This window comes from Drosophila serrata, unplaced genomic scaffold, assembly GCF_035046125.1.
Source record: "Drosophila serrata isolate PLE 108 unplaced genomic scaffold, ASM3504612v1 contig_167, whole genome shotgun sequence".
In the NCBI taxonomy this organism is placed as follows: domain Eukaryota; kingdom Metazoa; phylum Arthropoda; class Insecta; order Diptera; family Drosophilidae; genus Drosophila; species Drosophila serrata.
In genome coordinates, this window is record NW_028257065.1 from 117,820 (window position 1) to 143,013 (window position 25,194).

At 37.8% G+C, this 25,194-nt stretch overlaps 5 protein-coding genes across 6 annotated transcripts; 4 read left to right on the forward strand and 1 right to left on the reverse strand.

Moving 5' to 3' along the window:
* Positions 1–3,697: 3,697 nt before the first annotated feature.
* Positions 3,698–6,111, forward strand: LOC110176294 (uncharacterized). Its single transcript, XM_086827415.1, has 2 exons — positions 3,698–3,748; positions 3,952–6,111. The coding sequence occupies exons 1-2, from the start codon at positions 3,698–3,700 to the stop codon at positions 6,109–6,111; spliced, it is 2,211 nt and encodes a 736-aa protein (XP_086683541.1).
* Positions 6,112–6,465: 354 nt separating this feature from the next.
* On the forward strand, positions 6,466–8,555 carry LOC110176175 (angio-associated migratory cell protein). The gene is made up of 3 exons (XM_020942416.2): positions 6,466–7,579; positions 7,639–7,846; positions 7,904–8,555. Exons 1-3 carry the CDS (start codon positions 6,745–6,747, stop codon positions 8,115–8,117), a joined length of 1,257 nt encoding a protein of 418 aa, XP_020798075.2. The 5' UTR covers positions 6,466–6,744; the 3' UTR covers positions 8,118–8,555.
* Positions 8,556–9,092: 537 nt separating this feature from the next.
* On the forward strand, positions 9,093–17,172 carry mnd (L-type amino acid transporter minidiscs). 2 transcript variants are annotated; one of them, XM_020942381.2, is made up of 5 exons: positions 9,093–9,171; positions 12,357–13,062; positions 15,347–15,565; positions 15,646–16,241; positions 16,312–17,172. In XM_020942381.2, the coding sequence occupies exons 2-5, from the start codon at positions 12,765–12,767 to the stop codon at positions 16,696–16,698; spliced, it is 1,500 nt and encodes a 499-aa protein (XP_020798040.1). In that variant the 5' UTR covers positions 9,093–9,171; positions 12,357–12,764; the 3' UTR covers positions 16,699–17,172. The 2 variants fall into 2 exon arrangements, with proteins under 2 accessions (XP_020798040.1, XP_086683523.1); XM_086827397.1 differs by having other exon boundaries at positions 9,093–9,144.
* Zip71B (Zinc/iron regulated transporter-related protein 71B) lies at positions 17,172–23,679 on the forward strand. The gene is made up of 4 exons (XM_020942375.2): positions 17,172–18,367; positions 20,287–20,581; positions 21,712–22,008; positions 22,070–23,679. Exons 1-4 carry the CDS (start codon positions 18,224–18,226, stop codon positions 23,065–23,067), a joined length of 1,734 nt encoding a protein of 577 aa, XP_020798034.2. The 5' UTR covers positions 17,172–18,223; the 3' UTR covers positions 23,068–23,679.
* mRpL39 (mitochondrial ribosomal protein L39) lies at positions 23,599–25,191 on the reverse strand. Its single transcript, XM_020942376.2, has 5 exons — positions 25,065–25,191; positions 24,490–24,814; positions 24,323–24,423; positions 23,815–24,257; positions 23,599–23,730 (listed from the first exon to the last, which is right to left on the reverse strand). The coding sequence occupies exons 1-5, from the start codon at positions 25,135–25,137 to the stop codon at positions 23,671–23,673; spliced, it is 1,002 nt and encodes a 333-aa protein (XP_020798035.1). The 5' UTR covers positions 25,138–25,191; the 3' UTR covers positions 23,599–23,670.
* Positions 25,192–25,194: the final 3 nt, after the last annotated feature.

The following is a 25,194-nucleotide window of genomic DNA, read 5'->3' on the forward strand; positions in this document are numbered from 1 at the left end:
GCTAACGTTCTAGGAACGTGGAACCAACAATAACAAAATCGTTAAAACATATTGCACATTTAAAATTGTGGGGTGTATTGTCCTTGAGCGGAAGACGCTTTCCTCCCAAACATCGTGGGGGGAGGTGAGTGGGTGTACCTCCTCCTCCTCCTCCGTCTGGGTGTGTGTGTATCCCGCACCAAGTCACCATTGCACTTTCCTCCAGCCCGGTCCTGTTGTCTCCTAAGCATCACCACCCAATCCTTTCTCTCTCTCTCTTTAGGTGGCTTTGCGACGGAGCCAAGCGGTCTTTAAAGCTTCTGTACCAACCAAGGTTACGACGTGGCGCGACGTAAGGCACTACGTAGTCTAGGGGGGGGGGTTGCGCTTGGAGCGCGTTTAAAGCTGCTGTCTGATTAATCCTCACTGCGCCGCCCACACACCTCCTCAGCGAGGGTGGGCGTGGCGGCTGGGATGAGGAGAGTGGATGATGATGATGTGATCGTTAACGGTTTTCCTTGAACACTGACTCTCACAGCGCTGCCGCGCCGGATTTTATACAGCTCGCGGCCGACGTTGACGTTGACGCCGCTGCCGCGTAAATAGAGATAAACAAAGCGCACACGCACACACACACACGCCAGGCGGAGTTTTCTTGTATCTGTGTGTTTGTTGTTATCATGCATTTATGTACGCCTCGACCCTTTTCCAGTTATCTCTCGCTCGTCGCCAGGCTACTAACCATTTTTATGTTTATCACTTTTTTTTCGTTATCCCCGTCCCGCCGCCGCCGCCGCTGCCGCAACCGAACGATCTTGTTGTGTTTACTTCAGGTCATTCGTTTCGAATGCACTGAGAGAAATTGGTTCGAGGATATAATGCAAGCAATAAAACAATACCAGGGTTTTGGTATTTCAGTCAGAGGCATGAAACCCTGTGAAGAAATAATTTCCGACCCCATAAATCATATATATTCTTGATCAGCATCAACAGCCCAATCGATCTAGCCATCTCAGGCAGAAAAATAATTTTTCAAAATTTGTTCGAAAATTTTATAAGGGTTTAACATTTTTAAAAAATTGTCAAAATTTTAAATTTTTATAAAGTTTAAATCAAGTATGCAGATTTATTAACTTTATAAAAACTAACATAGGACAGCTTTCCGAATTGAAATTAATGCATTTTTGACTGATTTGTAATAAATATTCTTTGCAAGGATATAGAAATAACGATGTACCGAAGATAGCTTATTTTCTTGTTCTATTATTTATACGATTTTTTTTTTTTTTTTTTGTAAGTTCGATATAAAAGCGGGTGACCCATTTGCTTTTTGCCATTTATTTTTAACTTTATTCTAAAGAACTTAAAACTTTATTATTTTATACAGCAAATTTGTTAAAATTATAATCATATTAATTTAAGAGATAAAAAAAATTCCGACTGAATATGTCTTATAAATTTAAAATTTGTACTAGTTAAAATAAACATGGTTTCAAAAAATTGGCAAAAGGAAATAATCCTTGCAGGAGTAGGCTGCTTCAAAGAACATTCCTCCTCAGCGCTAATACTTTTTACCGGCATCGGATTTAGGATAAATCTATTAACCACATAAAGTGCATAAGTTATAAAACCGATTAATAGAGAAACTAAATTTCTAATTCCTAAAACCTTCACATGGGAAACCCCCTTAAAACCACCTAATATTAACCAAAAACCATTGCCTACATCTAGGCTTCAGCTAAGGACCCAACAGAAATCCTTACTCCAACTCCTTTTAAGAGTTATTGGCATGGTTAAAAAGATTCCGACTGAATATGTCTTGTAAATTTAAAATTTGTATTAGTTAGAAAAAACATGGTCTCAAAAAAATGGCAAAAGGAAATAATCCTTGCAGGAGTAGGCTGCTTCAAAGAACATTCCTTCTCAGCGCTAATACTTTTTACCGACATCGGACTTGGGAAAAATCTATTAACCACATAAAGTGCATAAGTTATAAAACCTGATTAATAGAAAAACTGAATATCTAATTTCTAAAACCTTCCCATGGGAAACCCCCTTAAAACCACCTAATATTAACCAAAAACCATTGCCTACATCCAGGCTTCAGCTAAGGACCCAACTCCAACTCTTTGTAAAACTCTCCCATTTTCTTCAAGTGTACTGGACGTTGAAAACTCTTTTGACTTTGGCGTTTCCTTTCTGTTCTTGGGTGCGATTTGTTTTCGTTTAATCTTCCTCCACACGCACGTTCGGCAGCCTCTCTAGGGCCCAACGATGGTCTCTCACACCATCCCAAGACAAGACCCGCTGCCTCTCGCTTACTTTTTAACGATCTCGCGGACCCCAAAACGAGAATCCCTCCTCCGTTCCCTTTTCCAGTGGGGAGCCTATGTAACATTCATTCAGTACATTAAATATATATACATATGGAGTACACACATGTGGATGCAGATACATATGTACTTAGGGAGCGAGTGGCAGCAGAGCACGCCCCTCTCTGGAAATGCAGTTTAATGACCGTTCATGACCAAGTCAATCAGATGCGGGACTATTTACGCATAGCAAAAAAAAATAATAATAAAATCGAGGAGGGAGCAGTGATTCGGTAACTATTCCTATGACGAATATTGTAGACACAGCCACGGGCATAAGGGAACCTTTAGCAGATAACAGGGCCTTATATTTAAATAGTTATAGTGAATGGAAAGTAACGAATTATCAGCTCAGCAGACTTATGCTGGTTAATTTGATATTTTTGTAAACAATAAATGGTTCTTATCTTAGGGAATACAAGTAAAACATCATTTGTATCTTTGAAATACAACAAACCCCTTATTCTTATCTTTAAAAACGATTTTGTTTTTGAAATTTCAAAATTAGGATTTTGTAAATCAGTAAACATCAATAAATAACAATAAGATTAAAAGGTTATTTAGTAGTAACATTAATTAAAAGTGATTGAAGCTATTCAATCTCGAACTTTTAAAGTTATTACCACATTATTTCGATTTATAAAAGGGATTACAATTAATACTAGTTTTATAATAAAAACTAAAGAAAAAAATCAAGACTATTAGACTATGATAATATTTATATAACAACTCTTATTTATCTTACTTAATTAACAATATACATAAGACAACCAAATGTAACAGAACTTCATTTTCAAATAAAACCACTCCCATATATTATTACAAAAGAAAAATAGGAAACAAAAATAACACAAAAATCGTAAAAGTAACGTCCAAAAAAAACCAAATACAATAAATAAAAGAACCTGTAAATAGGAAAGAGTATCTCTAACCAACCCCCATTTGGCATAAATCTCTCTGTATCTCTCGACCGTTAATGTTTACCCTAGAACCTTATCAATAAAAACCTCTACAATTACCGAGGGCAGCAGGTAAAGGAGGACTCCTAGAATTGTTTCCCCTAATCATTTCCTCTCTCTCCGTTCTTTTTCAGGGTCTCCTTGAGCAGCATATCCCTATGTGGAGAGGGATCATGGGAACGCACGTTATGCGTGCGCTCCTCACGCGCAGGACACGTTCGGAAGGAACCGTGGGAAAGGCAACCAAAGTGCATCCAAAGAATAATAATAAATGCACCAGACCCTTCTTGGGACAGGGTAACAAGAGAACCCAGGCCATTTCGAATTGAATTAGAAAAGGTTGCCCAGGTGGAGAGTTGGGGGCGAGCTATCAATAGGTTCCAAAGAATGAAAGCAATCAGATGTAAATCAAGCAGACAAGTTAGCAGTCAAGTCATGGTAAATAGGTAACCCCTCTACAGAAATGAGGATAGCATCCCCTAAAAAGTTACATTTGTACAGATTTATCACCAGTATAGTTTTTAAAAAAAATAGAGATTAAGAGTAGTTAGATTGCCAAAATTTAAAGTAAACATGAAAACTTCTTCACAGAAATATATATATTTTAATATAAATACAATTTCTTTTATTATATTATGCAGATTCCCTTTGGATTTCTAATTATATTCCTGCTTGCGGGGACTTCTTTTTCTGTAGAAAAATATAGATCCAACTATGACAAAAAATTGAATGCATACGAGTACTGTATTAAACTGATCGCGGCTTGTGAAAAACTCCGTGATAAAGTTGAAAACTTTACCGAATCGGATGAGTTTAAAATTAACCAGGACACGGTCAATGCTGCTCTGAATAAATACAAAAAATTTGGTTGCTTACCCAAAGGCCTTTCCCCAGCAGGATTAAGATCGTATGGAAATCTGGTGGCCAAATGGGAGAATCAGGTTCACGAATTATTTCTCCTACAGAATTTATTCTCTGTCGTCGAGGAGCATAAGGACGGACTACAAATTAAGGTGACTTTTGGCCAGATGCAAGGTTGGTGTCCCATGTCTGATGATCCACAGGAAATCACATCCAGAACAACCAGCACAACGTCAACCAAAGAATCTTTAAAGCAAACCTTTAAACCTGAACTAGTCTCCACCACAAAAAAGAATAATGTAAGTATTTCAGTTGGAAATATTACAGATTCTTGTCAAGTTTCTACCGATGTCAGTCGATGGATTCACAATGAAATCAATAGCAGCCTAAATATGAGTAATCTTATGAATAGATTCTCTGGTTTTGAGAAATTGCTTGGGGACTATAGAAACCAAAGCTGCTGTTCATATAAATCCATCAGAGATCGTGTGGAAATTATAAATGATGGTATTGATATCCTGGAGGACCTTCAAGACCTTAAACCCTCAGAGAAAAGGGTTTACTCAGATATAGACTCTGATTATCGCAATCTGAACACCAGATTGGATCACCTTAAAAGTGGAAATTACAATTATTCATCTGGAAAATGTTGCCCAGCTTTTATAAATCAATTTAAAAGTTTTCAAACTAATTTACAAAGTAATCTTAATGATTTTACTCCACCAAAATCAAACATTACTTTAAATGGTCTTTTGCTAAATTTAACAATCTTAGAGGACACTTGTTCTCAACAACAAAATCAATTAACAAAATCTCTTCAAGATTTGAACAATAACAGAACTAAAATTAACAATAAATGCTGTATTGAGGAAGCAAGTAAAATTAATTTAATGGAAAATTCATTAAAGGATATACAAGCTATAAAGTCCCTTCAAGATTTATTTGGAAACATAAACTCTGTAAGAGAAAATCTGGCGAAAACAAATACAACTCTTTCAGATACGGAAAATCTGCTCGACTTGGAAGCCAAAGAAATTGAGAAACTGAAAAAACAATCCGAAAACATAAGCCAAATTCAGGAAAATAAGACTCTTATCAACAGCCTAAGTTTGAATATAAGTAAATTAGTTATTAAACTCAATGATATGGAATCAATAAGAACCATGGACTTATCAAAACTGAATACTAATAGTTTCAAAAGGGTAAATATAACTTTTAAAGGGATAAAAAGAACTAAAGCAAACAATACTGAAAAACAAGAGCAAAATATAACAAAATTAATGGATACGTTTGAAAATATAAACCTAAGGTATAGCAGCTTTCATGTTTATCACGAACTTTTTCAAATGGCTGCAAAAAAGGTATTCGAAAAGTATCGAAAACATCATAATGATCTGAATAAATCTATCAAGGCAAACGAGGCTTCCCCTCAAGGATCTCTCACGAATGATGATGAAGTCATAAACCCAGATATAAATAAATTGGAAAAGGACCTGGTTAACCTCACAGATAACTCCATACCCAAGTTGGCCCTGGAAATCAAATACCGCAGAAAAGACAATGCCGATAAATTGGAGAGAAAGGAACAACAAGATATAACTAGGTTTAATGAAGAAATTAAAAGGAAAAATAAACAGATTTTAGAGCGCCTTGACAAGTTAAATCAAAAGAAAGTTGACTCTGAGAAAGTACGACAACTGGAGGCATATATCTTACAGCTCTCAGATCGACATAGGAGCCTGGCCCAAAGAATAGAAGATCGCCACGAAATCCTAAAGCAGAATGTTAACGAATTGAGTAAAGGGATTGCAGCAGCATCGTCGAATGCTCTCTCCTGCCACCATAACTGCAATTTGGCTAATTTTCCCACCATGGACGCCTTAGCCAAAAGGGTAAAAGTTTTAGAACAACAATTAAAAAATTATTTAAAGAAAACTTGAAAGAATTAATCTAAAATTATTAAACAAATTGCAATGTTCCTTAGGAAAATTAAGCATACATATATTATCTGTTGAATTAAAATTATATTATTTAAATTCGATCTTTTAAAGATGGCTTATATAATAAATTTCAACAATAAAATCACAAAAAGTAAACACAAAACTATGAAAACACCGATTTCATTTAAATAAAAAATATATCTGTATATTAAACATTCTTTTATTCCTAGATTGATATTATTTTATATCGAAATCATATAATAATACCAATAAATCTTGTATATTGTCCAAAACGTTGTGAATACCAAATAAGTGTCCTCCCCATTCTTATTAAAATTTGATTTAAATTGAATTGGGTTGGTTTTTTTTATATCGGAGTGTTATTTTCAAAAATTCAAGTTTTTCCGCCGAATTAACAGTGTGACCGGGAAAAGGGGATTTCCATCACTGGGACTTCAAAGTCTGGCAAGGCTAGGTCTCAAGATACCAGCGTTGCCAGTCGTTTATCAAAGTTTCACACCCGTTTTATTACAGTTTCTTATCCGTCTGTCACTTTATTACAGTTTCTGGCCACGTGCGGCTGTTGTTTCACTTTTAATAATAACAAAGAGTTAACAACAAATAGCGGCCGAAATGCAGGAGAATACGCCGCCGCACCGCCCGGACATTGAGTACAGCGACGACGAAGTGCTGGAGGAGATCGAGCTGGGCGACGAGGGTGAGGAGGAGTTCGATGAGGTGACGCTGGAGCAGCTGGAGGCACGCCTAGGCGGACTAGGCGACAGCGAAGATGAAGAGGAGGAGCGTGCCGACATGGAGCGCATAGCACGCCTGGAAGACCAGGCAGAGGTCACATTTAAGCAACACAAGGCCCCGGTCTTCGCCTGCAGCCTGCATCCGACATACAACTGGGCTGTGACCGGCAGTGAGGATGATCGGGCATATGTCTGGGACACAGCCACGGGAGAGGTGCTGCACGAGATCACGGATCACAAGGACACTGTCACGGAGACGCACTTTAGCCACGACGGTGCCTATTTGGTCACCGGAGACATGGCCGGCGAGTTGTTTGCCTTCAAGGTCAGCGAACAGCGGGACGAACGGCCAATCCTGGCCAAAGTCTGGGACTACTCCATGAGCGACATGTCTTGGCTCTTCTGGCATCGGGCTGCGCATATTCTGCTGGCCGGCAGCGACAGCGGTGATATCTACGTGTGGCGCATTCCTGGCGGAGACTGCAAAATCCTGCCGGGTCAATCTTCACGCTGCGAGTCCGGGGAGCTGAGTGGCGATGGCAAGAAGCTATTCACTGCATACCTGAACGGTCATGTAAAGCTGTGGGACCTGAAGACCTGCCAGGTGCTGATGGAGGTCAACGAGCAGCATTCCCTGGGTTTCGGCGAGATCACGCATGCAGTGGTGGACTGTGAGAGGGATTCGCCGTTCTATATCTGCGCCGAGGGATCGGGTGAGTTGAATGAGTATTCCCTTATACGAATTCCATAATCAAAAGTATTTCTTCTTTAGGTCTGATCCTATTTTGCACCAACAATGGTCCTGTGAATACGGTTCAGTCGGAGCACAGCATCGAATGCCTGGCCTTTGCTCCCGCCAACTCGGATCTCAAGCTCTTTGCATGCGGATCGCTGGATGGGCAAATCTCCATTTGGGATTATGCCAAGACATCGCTGCGTACGGTCTGTGAGATTCCAGAGCCGAATGATAGTGTCCTTCGGTGAGTATTCTTTGCAATTAAATCTATCGGTAATTCCTAATCCTATTCTTTTTCTAGGATCAAGTGGCTGAATGACCACACCATACTGGCGGCCACATCGCAGGGCAACTTGAATGCATTCGATGCACGCACGGGATCGCTTAAATTCAAGCTAACCGGTCACCATTATCACATTTACGAGTTTGTGTACAGACCGCAGGATAACCTGCTGCTGACAGTTTCCGAGGACAAAATGGCCAAGATATTCAGGGTGCCACCGCTGGGCGATTAATTAGGACTTTTAATTGTTGGACATACATAATGTATATGTAAATATAGGAAATACATACAAAAACGAAGTACTTTTTACTTGGCAGCCAGGAGCAACGACCCCCAAGGGGTGGTCCTGTCCCACTTTGTCCTATTTACAGAGAAATAAAGGAGTGCGCGGGAGGCAAAAGTCGACTAAAGATAGAACAAACAAAAGTTGAAACAATTGTGGGAGCAATAATAGTCTTGAAATTGTTCTTTGTTTTGGAAAAATGTTCAAAGTCTTCCTATAGCAAAAGTACTTATTATTTTTATAAACAAAAGTGTATGAATATATTTTAAAATATCCAAATTTTATTATAAAAAGGTACTCTGACATATAATATCAATAGTTTTATCCTTAATGCGGTATTTCTCGATGTATAAACTTTTGGCATATCAAAGTTTATGATATTTGAAATTGTTATTATACCGAAGTTCGGTATGTAAATCGATTTTTTAATATTACGATTTATGTATGAGAAATCTATATTATGTTGGTTCAATATATTTGTAAAGAAACGACAGATTTGTGCTTCCGATATCCCCCAATCCTTGCCTGATTACCCACCATTCATATAGAACCACCTATAAGTGATCAAATTTGTATACCTAATCCTTAAACAAATGCTATTATTTTGAGCTCTACTGTAACCAAGAGAAAAGTGCATATCAAGTGCAACTTGCACCACTCTCTCTTTAGTCTCTGGGATTTAGTTCTCTTAGCAAATGAGGAACATGCGTATTGAGAACGTTTCCCTAAAAGAGACAAACAATTGTTTATGTTTTTGTTTGTCAGTTCCCTCACTCACACAAAGGCCAACAATTGTCTCTAAAAAACGAAAAAACAAATGCCATGATTTACATATTTATTTATTTATTTTATTAAAGCTTTTTTTGGGAACATTATTCTCGCCCGAAAGAGCAAACCCCTGATGGGGAAGTGAGGACTGTCCTCAGTTTGTTGCGGGTTATCACAGCGAATGGATTACGGTTCTCCCTGTGAAAGGGTACGGAATTTCAAAACGGATAAAGACGTAATATTGAAATTTGTAAAATTCTGATGGATATCTAGGATATTCCCACAAGAAAAATATATTTTCCGGTTTCCAAATTAATCAAAATACAAACATATAAAGTCTTCTTTGGAGAGTACATTTATATTACATTTTAAATGAATATAAAATGGATGATCATGAAAACACTTGACTCGTGGCATTATATGATGGAAGCAAAGTACCGAAATATTAACGAAAATTGCATATGGAAGTGATCCATCATATTTCTCCTTCCATCTGAATATAAATATATATATTTTGTGTGTGTGATGTGTGGGTGTGTGCAGTGATAAACTTACAAAAAAAAATAAATATATGACAAAGAACCAAGAGAATACTCTTTGTCAAGGCAGGATTAACTTCTTTATCCTTGGAGATGAACTTTTTTAACTCCCTTTGATATAAAAGAGGGAATTTTTAGATTCCTAAAAATAAACCCTATGCTATTTAGCAATGTACCATTTGATACCAATTAAATATTTAATCAATTCTACTGAACAAGTACTATTATTTTCATATTAAATAAGAATAATTAACTCTTTTTTAGAAACCTTAAAAACTTCTAATTTAATTCCTAATCCTTTCGTGACATTAACTTAAAGCTGGTTTTATTTTTTATGTTTTTTATCATATCACATGTTAAAGTGCTATCTGGTAGCTATACTACCCCTCTTTGTTAGGGTATTAGAGGCTGATATCCCGCAGCTACGTTTCGACAATAAAAGTCACACGAAATCACAGTTAATCAACCACAAACGGGGGCCCGAACGGATCCACCGCCAGAACCACTGGTGTTTGTTGTGGCTATGGACACCACTATGGATACACAAGGGGTGCTGCTGCTGATGTGTGTGTATATCTTTTACAATTAGATTACCGGCAGGCAGGCAGGCGGAGGAGGAGAAGCTCCATGGATCCAAGTTAAGCTGATCGAGCGGAGCTACTAAAACCGGCGATGCGGAGGAGGCGCTACACTTGTTTTGTTTATTATTTGTATTATTATTATTTTTTTTATGGCGACCCCGAGGGCGGGAGACGCATGGAAGCTAATCCATATGGACGGGCGAACAACACTAAAGGTTCACGATTCACACAATTGAATTATCACAGTTTGAAATGTCAAATGCACGCGCCTGGCAATGGCATATGGCCCCACGCTCTCCTCCATCGCCTCCTCGCGAGGAACTATCTCTGAACATTTCATGATGATAATACGCTCAAGTGTCTAACAAAAAGTCAGTTCACTCCTCTATATAATGAGACCACCGAATCTGAATTCGAATTGGGAGTAAATTGCCTTCAAATGCGCAACAAAAGGTGACAAGATTAGGCTGGGAAGGAAGCCTTATAGAGTGCATTACCCAAGAGGTTTGTGGCTATCCAATCCATCAAAAGTCGGTTAATCTCTGCAAACTGCGGTTGGCCCATTGAGGCCCTTATGCTTCAGACAGTTAAAAGTAATTGACATTTGATTCACTGATATGGTTTAGCTCTATAAATCAAAGCTATAGTGCGATTAGGGCTTCTTATCGCCGACTTCCTATTTTTTCAAAAATTAACCTAATCAGGAAGGTAGAAACAGTGGTTATTGGTTAAGGGAGATTAGGAAACTTTAGTTGAATTTCTTGATAATTTCCTAAAGTATTATTGAGTATATATTTTATCCTTTTCATATTCGAAAAGAAAAGGATAAAATTAATGTCTATGTAAATTCATCTTTAGAATTATATAAAAAAATATTATAATATATTAAGTATATCGAACAGAAAATAAGTAGATTTTCAAATATAAACTCTAAAACTAAAGACAAATAGTAAACGAGAAAGAAAACTTATTTTAGCTAACCGAATAGATGTATAGTTTGCTATTTTGAAAAACGATCAAGCAAGCTTAAAGTATTCGCATTTTTTGAATCGATATTTATCGATCTTTTTATGAACATTTTTTTTTTTTTTCAAAAATCAAATTTTAAAAATCTCATATCTAAGCCAAAAATTGACTAATTTTAAATCGGAAAGCTTTCCCATGTTAGTTTTTAGTAGGATAATAAATCTGCTTACTTTAATTGAACTTTAAAAATATTGAATTTTTTTTATTTTTTTGTCATTTTAACCCCTATAAAATTTTGAAAAAATTTCGAAAATTTATATCATTTAGGGTCGGAAATGATTCCTTCACTAGGTTTCAAGCTTCTGACTGAAATTATAATAACCTGAAAGGGTATAATAAATATAAACAAATACACTATCAGAACATTTAAAAATTGCATTAAAAAAACGATTAAAAAGTATGGAAATCCATGTAAAAACCTTTTAAGAATATGTAGGTTTACAAATAGAAAGACAAAACTATAAATAGATATTTCCACGATCAATAAAGTGCATATTTTCTCTATTTGTCAAATGATTGCACTTGCAGAGCAACCGTTAATGGCTTGTGGCAAGTTTCACTTGCAATAAATGTCACATTGCTTGGAACTGCGGATATATAAATACCAGATATAGATATTAATAGTTTTTGGCACATGCCTTAGCCCTAGTTTAAATAAAATTACAACAAAGTTGTTAAAATATTATCAGCTGCCAAACTATGAATTCCATTGACTGCAAAAGGTCAATGACTAAGGTGTAAGAGAAACTAATTTAAGAGTATATCTCGTAGGGAGTTTTCTCTTAGCCGGCTACACGTGCTTTATTTTTGGCCACAAAACTTCTTTTCTAGCGAAATGTTTGCGGCTTCTTGCATCATGCGGATGCCGTGGAAAGTGGTGTGTGTGAGTGAGTGCGCCTTATACGGGTAACCCTAATGAGGTGCGACAGGTAAGAGCGCGCGAGAGAGAGAGCAGCAGCTGCTGCCCGTCCATAAAATGAAGTAAAATATAAAAGAAACTCAAACATAAAACAACAACAACAAAAAAAAAGAAAAACGGCAAATGCAAAGCCCAAGTTTAAAGCAACGCCGGCAGCGACGTTGGCAGCAGACATCGGTGCTCATAAAGGGGGGTAAAAATATATATTCCAAACTTAGTTTCAACTCGGAGCGTGTAGCGAGCGGTTGTCCCTATAACCCGCGGTGTTATTTTCATTCGCATTAAAAATCAAAGACACGTTTTTCCATAACAAAGATGCGAACTCTATGAAACCACGTGTGTTCCCCTTTTATAGCTTATCGGTCTCTGGATATATTGATATATAGTGTGTGCTCTTGTGTGTACATATGTGAAATAAGTGAACAAAAAACAACAGCACAAAAAAACCATGTGGACTGAACCCAACTGAACTGTATTCGAAGCTCCACGCTGGCACAGACCGAAAGCTGATAAAAAATATACAAAAACCACAAGTAAAAGTAAAGTTAAACCAAGATAAAATCAAGTAAATCAACAGCTAAAGATCGTTAAAGTGAGAATCCTAAAGGAAGAAACCTCAAGGAAGAAAGGATCAAATCAAATATCAACAAAAAGTGTCAAAGTTACAAGCAATGAACCCAACTAAAAACCTTTAAAAACAAATAACAAATATACAAATTAAAAGAAATAACAAATCTAAGATCTATAAAATCCTCCACAAAAAATGGCTCGCGTTCAGGCCAGTGACTCCCTGATTCCCCGCCAGGTCTTTGAGGTTCCGCCGGCGGAACCCAACAATTCCACGGCGGATAGTGGCAGCCAGGGTTCCGGTGTCAAGCTGAAGAAGCAAATTGGTCTTCTGGATGGAGTGGCCATCATTGTTGGCGTCATCGTCGGCTCCGGCATCTTTGTCAGTCCCAAGGGTGTACTCAAATTCTCTGGATCCATTGGACAATCGCTCATCGTTTGGGTTCTCTGCGGTGTCCTCAGCATGGTGGGCGCCCTATGTTACGCGGAATTGGGTGAGTAATGGGCCATGTAAAAAGGGGTCACTTGTGGAATATTTATATATACTTTCGTTTTTTTTGGGAATAGTTTCCCAGTCGATAATGAGCCCACGCCCAGTGTCAACAAACTTGTGCGACGCTGGCATTTATTGCTTCTGGCTGATGACAGCACTTCACGGGTCAGCAGCATATGGAGAGCATGTGGCAGAAGCAGGGGAAGTTGTTTACATAGGTGTAAGACAAGCTTGAAGCACCTGTAGCAAGCAGAATTAAAAAAAAGAGACTAAAAAGAACGAAAAGAACTAGAGCAAGTGCTCAGAGAACATTCCAAAAAATGTGCTCGAGTCAGGGAAAAAATTCTGCAATCCAAAGACAAGGAGGTTAAGGCCAGTGATTATCTGCAAAACTAGACTGAAGATTGTAATGCACAGAGAGAAATATAAGAGGAATAATTTAAAAAGAATATCATCATATCATAAGCTGAAGATATTGAACTAAACACACTCCAGAATAATCAAAATACTTTTGTGGCTTTTGGAGCAATTCAAAAGAGTTTGTTTAAAAGTCAAGATGATTCTTTTCTTCATACTAAAAACTTGAATGTTCTTTAAATGATTTGTTTCATTAAAAAGTACTTTTAAAGTTCTTTAAACTAAAAACTAGAATATTCTTTAAATTCTTTGTTTCTATAAAAAGTTATATTAAAGTTCTTTAAACCTCAAGTTCCCCTTCTTCTCATCATCAAATTAAAGTTTAAATTGAATTGAATTTACAATGCATTTTAAGAACACTTCCCTCAACATCTGTTTCTTGGCAAAGCTAAAAATAGGCATCCACAATTTTTTGTCACTAACTTGGGTATGGAAAAACCAAGAATAATCCGCTTTGTTCCAATTAAAATCGGCTCAGATCTAAGACAAATTTAAACAGAAAATCACAATGACCTTTGAGGTATAGCTCAGATTAGCCAGTACTCCAGACAATTAGCCTGGAGACAGTGAATTTAAGCATGGAAATAAGCTCGGAACCCATCAAGATGCTATCTTCAAGGGGCAAGCAAAATATATTAATAAACAAAATTATCTTTCAACATAATGAAGAATGAAAGAGGGGAATCTGATGGTTCTTTAGAGAAGTACAACCAGACAAAACATTTAGAGAAGTACAACCAGACAAAACATTCAATTATTCAACAATTAGCACTGATCAGTGTATATACAGTGTTCTTTAATGCATTTGCTTTTACGCATTTAGTTGGGAATTTTCAACCCTTTTTACTTTAAATTTCAAGGTTAAATAACCAGAAATTAACCCCTCAATTCAAGGAGTTCATATCAGTTCTCTTTTAAGAGAGAAAAAGATCTCCTGAATAGTAAGAGAATTTTAATGATAAGCTTATTCTCTTTTTTACGTCATCTCTACTCAAGTACTTCTTTATCAAAGAAAACCCGTTTGCTTGAATTTAAAACCTGGCAGACACTAATTTCCATAAATTTTGGCGGCAGACGTAAATTTACATAATTTTTGGGTGCGAAGTCTAAGAATAGAGAGGTATTTTTGGGATTTTTTAAAGGGTTTAAGAATGTAATAATAATAATAAGATATAATATGAGATATAAAAAATTGAAGCCTAACTATATAAAAAATATACTAAACAACAGAATTCTATATGAATTACACCCTTAATTATCACTTTTAAAAAATATGCCTTTAAAGCTTCCCCTTAAAACAGTCTTAAAAAAATCATGCAATTGAAGCACTGTAATTAACAATTCTTAACCAATCATTAATATCTGAAATTAACACCTTTTACTAGCTTAGCTGTGAGCAACTTGAGTACAATAAGAATTATTATATGTCTATTAAATTGGTTAGCACAAATGCCATATAATCCAATAATCAATAACATATGTCCAAAATGATCACTAATTGTTTAAACAACCCTCGATAAATAGGCAAATATTTCTAACATTAGCGGAACTATGTCCCGCTTATCAGTTTGGCAATATTTACACACCTTATGGTGAGACCTACTTACACTATCGCTCTATTATTTATATATTTATCCATAAAATAAAAATAAAGTAGTAAGCGATATGAAGACCTTACAATTTAAGAAGTTGATTAAAAGTTTTAAGTTCTAAAACTCTTTTTATATCAATAACAAGAATAAATTTAATAGGAAGACGTACCTCTTCTTATAATAACGAAACTGTAGACTATTGAAATGTAATACTGATAAATCTCTGATTTTAATATACTCCTGCTTATATATGTATATTTACCAATCCCTTCACAGGCACAATGATCCCAAAATCGGGAGGAGATTATGCCTATATTGGCATTGCATTTGGACCTCTCCCCGCATTCCTCTATCTGTGGGTGGCCCTTCTAATTTTGGTGCCCACGGGTAATGCCATCACTGCCCTAACCTTTGCCCAGTATCTGCTGAAACCCTTCTGGCCCTCTTGCGAGGCGCCCATTGAAGCTGTTCAGCTACTGGCGGCTGCCATGATATGTAAGATCATTAAAATGATAATAATCAAAGTGAAAATCCATTGAGGCTGACTAATTCTTCGATCTTTGCTCCCATTATAGGTGTGCTGACCGTTATCAATTGCTATAATGTCAAGTGGGTGACACGTGTGACGGACATTTTCACCGGCACCAAAGTGGTTGCCTTACTGGTGATTGTCGGCGCCGGTGTCTGGTGGCTGCTGGATGGAAATACAGAGCACTGGAATAAACCCTTTGCTGGAAGCCTGCAGACACCTGGCTTTATTGCCTTGGCCTTTTACAGTGGCCTATTTTCGTACTCCGGTTGGAACTACCTGAACTTTGTGACCGAGGAGCTAAAGGATCCCTACCGAAATCTGCCGAAAGCTATTTGCATTTCAATGCCTGTTGTTACGATCATTTATATGATCACAAATATCGCCTACTTTTCGGTGCTGTCGCCAGATGAGATTCTGTCATCGGATGCTGTTGCTGTGACCTTTGGCGACAAGATGCTGGGCTATCTGTCCTGGATAATGCCCTTTGCCGTGGCCTGCTCTACCTTTGGATCGCTAAATGGTGCGATCTTTGCCTCCTCACGATTGTTTTTCGTGGGAGCAAGAAATGGACATCTGCCGGCAGCCATTTCGCTAATCAATGTCAACTGCCTGACGCCGGTGCCTTCGCTGATATTCCTGGTGAGTCATTAAGGGAAATCCCACATCTGAAAGATTATGCTAAATTAATGTTTCAATTATGATTTTCCAGGGCGTGATAACACTGCTCCTGCTGTTCATCAAGGATACCTACGTACTGATCAATTATGTGAGCTATGTGGAGGCCCTGTTCACACTCATCTCGGTGTCCGGTTTGCTGTGGCTTCGCTATAAACAGCCCAAGACGGAGAGACCCATCAAGGTTAGCCTGGCACTGCCCATTATCTACCTGATTGTCTGCCTGTTCCTGGTGATCTCCTCCTGCTCGCAGTCCCCATACGAAGTGGGTGTGGGCACAATCATCATCCTATCCGGCATTCCAGTCTACTATCTGACCATCCACAATCCGGTCAAGTGGCTGGCGGACACCTCGCAGGCAATCAATCTGTGGTGTTCCAAGTTCTTCATCTGTATGCCCAACCAGGAGAAATTCGACTAGGACTCAACAAGAGAGAGAGAAAGAGAGGAGTGCCTTCTGCGAATGGTTCGATCAAGGGGATTGCCTTGTAGTTAGTCTAAGTCTCAATTAACGAATAAGTTAGGTTTAGCAAATGAAAATTCGGAAAAAACCTACGCACAACATTACAAAAAAGTGTTATTGTAAATAACTCAAATGCATTCTATTAACTCTTATTATTATTAATATTTGCTCTTATTTTACAAACTATTGTATATTTCACCCAAGAAAGAAGTTCCTCGTCAGCACTCAGCAAACAAAAGAAGAGAAGAAGATACACACATGTCTAGTATACAAAAAGCGAACCAATTTTTACACATTATACACGTAACTAGGAGCTAATTAATTATTAATAATTAAGTAATAATTATTATTGAAGCAACTTTTGCGAAAATGTATAAATCGAATTTGTTTTGTATAAGAAACGTTAATAATAAACAAAACTAAATATAGCAATTGAATGGTGTTATATGTTATTGAATAACATATATATTCTAAATGGGATTAGTAGGGGTTATATAAATAAGCAATACACATCAAAATTAATAATATTAAAATGTTATTTGCATTTTAGTTCCTAATATAACTAACTATTTTATAATTACCATTACTTTCCAAATTATTTTCTCTTATAAAATTCCAAAGACGTTTACTTCCTTAAACAATCACTTTATCCAAATCTTGGATAAAATGTGTTTTAAAATTTTAAAAATAACTAAATAATTAATTTGAGCCTTTTTTAATTGGTTTGTAATTCCAAAAATTATATTAGTGTGATGTCGCCTTGGCAGAAAGTATCAATTTATAGTTACGGTATCGATATATGACTGAAGTCGATATATTAATCGATATTTCAGCTTTGCTACATTTTTTTAATAATAAAATGATATTCTGTTTGATAAATCGGATAAATATAAACGGAAAAACGGACAATTAAATCCATTTTACGGATATTTCCATTAGAATTTACTACTTAAACACAATTTTATTTATTTATATCAAAGATTACCATAATTTCGATTTTATATCGAACTTCTTTGATATATTTCCCAGCAACAAAAACTGAATTTTGATACCATTCAGTTCAGAGACATTTTCAAACCCTATTTTTAACGGTTTCTCCTTAACCAGCGAAAGCTTTTTAAAGCTTGAACGCTGTGCGAATCGTAGTTAAGTTTACAGCGAGTGCGCAGAGTAAAGCAGCCGGCGCACACACACAGAGAGAGTGAAAGAGAGATAAACAGATCGAGCGAGAAAGGAGAACGCTCTCGCTGAAAGTCATATAAAAACGTTGCGTGGGCGAAACTGACATTTCAAAAGACCGTTGAACGGGATCGGTACTGGGTCGAAGCGGTACGGATTAGCTCAAGTCGGTGAAAAAGTGTCTACAAAAAAAACTCGAAAAAATTAAAACAATTACGAAAAAGCCAAAGTTACCACATGGATATGATATAAATAATATAATATCTATAAAAAATAATACCACAATCAAGTGTTCAGTTTTAAGATGGCCAAAAGGCAAGTGTTAAGCATCTTAATTCTCCTAAGCCTTTGTTGCGCTTTTGAACCTATAAAAGCATCCACGGAATATAATCGGTATCTGGCCCAGATATTCCAAAAATACGGCAATGGTGGTACAATCAACTTTGAGGTAATAACCAATAAACCATCGAACTAGCCTTGTAAACACACACATACAATGCTTTTGCATTTAAATGTTATGCCAAAAAATTAGTGAGTTTATTTTGGAAGAGGGGAGACGAAGACCAGCAACAAAAACAATGGGGACAGACAGGGCTTATACAAAATTGAAGTTAATCAAATATTTGTTGTTGTATTGTGAAAGTGTTTAGTCTCGGTGTGTTGTTCTGACCAAGTTAACAAACAACACACTTTTTTTTCGAACAGCTCCATATAATCGCGTCACTTTTAAAAGGTTGTAATCTTTATATACGCGAGGGGTAATTTTATTTTCTTTATAACCCAAAGTAGCTCTCGTCGTCGTCTCGTCATGAAGATAGCCGTCGCAAGTCTTTATTGCGGGCATTATCATAAATTTAATCAAAATCCAGACAAACGAACATTGTGATATATAATAGCGACCTGAGGGAGAGAGAGCATCCACATGGGATGTCGTAGCAAGTCTCGAATCCTCCTTTGTATCATCTTAAAGATTAGGAGATTACGCCGATGATAAGATTCTTTCTCTTAATGAGGAACAGCAGCTAATGAAACCTCGCTCTCTATAACTTTCGCAACAAATCCCTCCACACATACGGATCGTTATGCTTATGGACTCGAATAAATATTATTATTCGAGTCAATTGACATTACTCATGCGTACTGGCTACGCAATACGTTGTGTCCATTTAAATGGCAAAGTTAGTAAAGTGATTTTACTATTCACGCACTCGGCATACTAACATTGGAGGTGGCTGCCACCCGCCACCTTCCTTTTATTCTATTATCATTCTAATATCACCAATCTCCAGTTACATAGTATATAAATAGCACATTTTTTCGCTGAATGAAAGTAAAATCGTGATTTGGCGGAGACGACTTCATGGGCTCCATAATAAATAGTTTAGATTTTTTTGTTTACTTTTTTTTTATATGCCAGCGCGTGGCTACCTAATGTTTGTTGATATGCAAATTCTCAACATCCTGATCTTGGTTAAGGGAATGCCTGAAATTCACTCATCATCCGGGGGACAGGTGTCTATCAACGCAATTCCCCAGACCCCCTTTGCATATTTCTCTATTTTGTCTGACAGTAAAAATGCGACAATTCGAATAGAATGCAAATAAACACAATGAATTCAGATGTAAATATAATAATTGCTTTGGCACGTTGACAAGTAAATCAAGTAATTATCTCTGATAGATGAGATCTGAAAGCAACTTGAGTTGTTTTGACAAATTAGCGGAGAATAGTGAGTGTGAGAATTGTTATGGGAGGGAAAGGTATAGTTTCGAAACTGAATAGGTTAAGATTTTCATTTAATTTAGGTTTTTGGAACATTTCAGTGAGTCAAAACACTTGACAGTTGGTCTGCGCTACTCTTGAGCTAATAAATATATCATAATAAAACATTGTCTCCCTGTCTCTTTAGTAACTTCGAGGAGAAACCTTATTGTTATTGTTGAAATTACTCTCGACACTTGACCATTTTCAAGGTTGAAGACAGTATGTGCTTATAGATAATAGCGGGAAATAGCAAATAAAAGTAACAATATGGGATAATGTGATATAATATATATACAACAAATACCAAAACAATCATTAGTATGACTCAGTAGCGTTTATGAAACTTTGGACCAATGTTATGCCTCGCTGCAGAAATATGTATCTAGATACATTTTAAACAACTATTTTGAATGGTTAAATCATGGAAAAAAGTTAATAAAAGTTACATATGGATAAAAAACAATTTGCTAAGCTGTAATCAGCAATAATAACTCAAGTCTCGAACCTTATAATCATTGAACTCCTCCCCTCTTATAAAATATAATTAATTTCTTACAAAAAAATATCACCCATAAATATTCTTTTAAATTACCCCATTCCAGGGCCTTGAGCACTTGATGTACAGCCTAAACTTGGGACAAATTCAATTTGATCCCTCGCATACGATCGAAAAGCATCGACCTGAAGGATATGCAAAGGAAACCATTAGCATTAACCCCAATGTAACCAATAACTTCCTGGAGGAACCGGCACGCACCAACTCCACCGACGAGGAAGCTCTGGAATTGCAAATCTCCACGAACAATAATCTCACAAAGTCAGAGTCAGGGCCAGTAGAGATACCGGAATTCCTGGAAATACACGACCCCAGGCATAGGCACCCAAGGGAGAGCAACGGTGAGTCCATATCTATATACTTTTCAGGTGTCGCGGCATTATCTTTATGGCATGGACACCGTCAAGGTGTTGGCCATAGTATTTATTTACCGATTCCCAAGATAGCTTAAGAAAAATATCAACGACCAAAAACAAAAACAGAGTCATAAACAGTAGGCTAGATTTCTGTCTCTGACAGATATCAACAAGTATCTGCAAAATCCCATTGAAATTCAAAGAAACATTGGATTAAGGCTTATAATTATAAGCGTGCAAATATGATAAAGAACTACTGCATATATGTGCATATACCTGATGGGACAATACCCATCCAGGTCGAGAGAATGGCATTGCATCAGAATATAAATAGCATAAGCTGGTACTCGACTCTTTCCATCAATTGGCCGATTTCCAAGTGCAAGGCGACGTCGGTCTATGATCAATTCAATTATGCCATCCCATCCTCCCATCTCATTTGGCTGATAGGAAGTTCCGTCTGTGGCCGCGGCCTTGTCGCATAAATTATCATATATTTATACATTATCAGATGTACCTCTATATACATATAGTACCATTTCCTTTTGGGTTAATAAATGTAGCCGTAAATCAGTTGGTAGGAAAGATCATTGTCAGCGGGCGACGAAAACAGGGCGATAACACGATAAACGAACGCATTATTAATGCGGAAATCCAAAAACAAAAAGTAACAACAATACAGGAGAGAATAAGAAAAAGCAAACAAACCTCAATTGTTTCGTTTTGTTAGTTATCTTCACTGGGATTTACAGTTAATTGAAGTGTACACACACAGTCATTACAACAATGTCCCAAATAAAGTTAACACTAAACAACTTGACTTTATGACGAATTCGCCACATGCAAATTGGTTAACAATAACAATATCTGATGTGAAAGTCAACGTGACGGCATTCGGGAAATGTAATTGGTAATTCCATAGAAGGCATCACAAATGCCAGAGAGAAGTAAACAAAAGGGTCTCAAGAAAATTCCCCTTACCTGAAAGTTTACCTTAGTAAAACAACTAAACAACTGGGAATCTAGAATGTAATGGCTTTTCCCGAGTTTGAGTTTAAGTAAAGTACTCAAAGCAAATTAAAGAAATTAACACAACATTTTCCTCCTTTCTTCAGATAACGTTGCTGCCTGCTTATCGCCCAAATCCTTGCTATCCTTGCTGGTGGATCACAATGATCTGCACAAGAATACCGCCTATCACAAATTAATCAGCAAGAATCACACCGTCACTGCTGAAACCATTCACAACTCTGAGGAGGAATACAATCAGTTTATCAATTCGGTGAGGATAACGCCGCGTGCCTTTATGAAACTCTGTCCGGCTTTGTTGGCACAAATTGATAATGGAGTTTGTAAGCAACCGGCTCCAAAGACCAGTGATCTTGAGGAAAAGAAGCAAAAGATTTGGTATGGTAAGTGTCCTTTGAATCTTTGAAAATGCTCTGTTAATACATTTCAGATTTGAATTTCCAGCTTGGATTGCCGCCAGTATCTCCATGGTAATTCTCTCCGCCTGCGGCTTGTTGGGAATTCTTCTGGTGCCATTAATGAAGACGGCGGCCTACCAGGAAATCCTTAAGTTTCTTGTATCCATTGCCGTGGGCACTTTGGCGGGCGATGCTCTGATGCATCTACTACCACATGCTCTCTTCACGGAGGAGAAGCACGAGGAGGAGGTGACTGGCATTAATCCCTTGGAATCGGATCACAAGCATAGCAATGAAGCTGCTCTTCTCTGTGGTTGCACCTTCCTGGCAGCTCTTTTCATGTACATGCTAGAGAATTTGATTCCCATGCTCAAGGGCGAAAAGTCGGGACACGGACATAGCCATGGACATGGTCATAGTCACAATCACAATCATACGGGAAAGCAAGCTGGTCAGGAACTTCCCGATCTTCCAGTGCCACGCGAACTCAATGTAATGCTGCAGGAGGCCAAGCTGGATGAGAAGACTCCCGATCGTCCACTTACGCCGGTTGCCTTTATGGTAATCATTGGCGATGGCCTGCACAATCTCACCGATGGTTTGGCCATTGGTGCGGCATTTGCCACGGATCCGGTCACGGGCTTTGCCACTGCCTTTGCCGTCCTCTGCCATGAGTTGCCGCACGAGCTAGGAGACTTTGCGTTGCTTCTCCAAACCGGCGTATCCATGCGAAGAGCCATTTATATGAACATTATCAGTTCAGTTCTCAGCTTTGTGGGCATGTCCGTGGGTTTGTTCATTGCCGGCATCGGTGATGGTATGACCCAATGGATTTATGCAGCCACAGCTGGTTCCTTCCTATACATAGCCTTTGCCGATTTGGTGCCCACGATGAGTGTGGCCCATAATCCGGAAATGGCCAAAGATCCCAAGGGTATTATTATACAAATATTTGGTATTCTTCTCGGTGGACTGATTATGTTGGTAATTGCCCTAAATGAACACGATCTGCAGGGTTTGTTCGATGTTTTCTCAAAGAGTTGAGAATCTAAAGGGGAGATTTCTTAACTTAACCCTTTTGTCCTTATGTAGATAGTAGAATAAGTCGAAAGTTATTCCTGGAATCTCCAAGATCTATCTTCAAGCATTAATTATATATATATATTTATAGAAATATGTATATAAATACGTAGAAGATACGATCGCTATAAAATATAAAAGAGTCTCTGGTCACAGTAAAAGATAAGGATCTTAATCTGGGTCCAGAAATATTAAAATTAATGGGGGAAAGTATTGTTCAATTTGTTTTTAAAACCCTTGAGGGATTTAAAAATGATTTTAAATATTACCAAAAAGTGTTCCATTGCCAGAAAACTCTGTAGTACATCCTGTTAATTATATCTCTTTCCAAAGCTGCATTATCCAAGTTAAGTTAAATGATAAGTGTGTAATCAAAAGTTGATTTAAAAAATGAGTATGTTAAATGATAAATTTGTAATCAAAAATTGATTTTAAAAGATGTTTCATGTCAAATGATAAGTTTGTAATGAAAAATTGATTTCAAAGATTGTTATGTTTTTTGTAACAAGTGAGGACGCTCTTTAATTGTTTACTCTATTTTATTACTTTAAATATTAAATGAACGTTTTAAGATAATTGCAGTTGTTGTTGTTCCTCGAAGGGTTCATTGGGCAGGCGAGCGGTGCTCTATATAATAACGGGATATATAATGATATATAAGGGGATTTAATAATAGTTTAAGGGGATAAAATAAACATTTGACAAACTCACCGGCTTCTTAGATCTCTCTTCGAGTATGCCGAAGGCAACATGATTAAGCTGGAAACCACTTGGCAAGGCAACGCCTTGAATACGATAAAAAGCACCGGCAGCACCTTCCTCTGCCACCTTGTGGGCTGCTGAAATTGTACACTTTCCGAGAAAACTGGTAGAACCGACCATGGGACCACGCGAGATATCGATATGATCACCAAGACGATACAGGGTTACTCTTCCCTGGGTTTGCTGTGCAATGCTGGGCAATTGTTCGCTCTTGTACTTGGAATCCTTGAACATTTCCTGAGCCAGATCTTGCTGAACATCGAGGCGTTCAATTCGCAGGTCTTGGGCGGCCAATTTAACCATCTCAGCGGAAATGGCGCGCATCTCCTCCTTAGAGGGCTGCCAATTTTGGGTTTGCAGCACAATATCGTGCACAAAGCTGCCCGATTTAACTACAAGAAATAATTATTACAATTAAATAAGAACAGTGTTAATATTATGTTATATTTAAGCTCACTATTTGGTCCAGGAAAGCTGTGCAGCTGGAGGCCAGCTTCTGGCTTAAAAGCCCTGTTCAAAGCGGCTCCCAACATAAAGCTGCATGTGCGCCAGAAAGCTCTGCAAGAAAGCAAAATATGAAAATGAAAACGATAGGAATATTATAGGGGAGTAAGAAACACTTACTTATTGACTGCATGCGGCTCTGAAACATGGAAGTTCAGCAGCTGCAGAGTGCAAGATTCCTGCAGCGGCCGGTGCATATCCCAGGGCACACTTCCATCGATCAGGGCCAGAGCCGAACGCTTGCAGTGACCCTCGCTGAGATGCTGGGCACAGTTATAGGGCGTGGAGATGTGGCTGTTCATCACCAGAGTCACGTCCTCGGGCAGGCCCAAATACCGCACCTCGATCTTGTCGATGCGACCCACAGCATCCCGTTGCCGTCGCTGTTCCTGGTTAAAAAGGTCATTCCGCTTGGCTATAGAGGCAGAACTCCCGCTTAGGGTGGCTGTAATGTGTAAGGGGATTTATTAAAACTTAATTTTTAATTTTAATGTTCTTATTTTAGCTTTATTCTCTAGTTTACGCTTTGCTTTGGCTATATTCTTTAGCTTTAAGCTTTTTCTCCACACCTGAGACTCCGCCATGTTGCCAACACTGGAAGTGGCGCTCCGCTAAATGTGATCGGCCACCGGCATTACATAAACCACTTTTCCAGGTGTTTTTCAATGAAAACTCTATTACTTAGTGTTACTTACCTTTAGTTCGATATTGTTGCAGTTGCCTAAGCGCGCACCAACTGGTTTTATGTAATTTTGTGGCCGCCGACATTGCAATTCAGCAAAATATTCTTCCAGGGCTGCAAAGCTCTTGTGATGGTACTGCGAA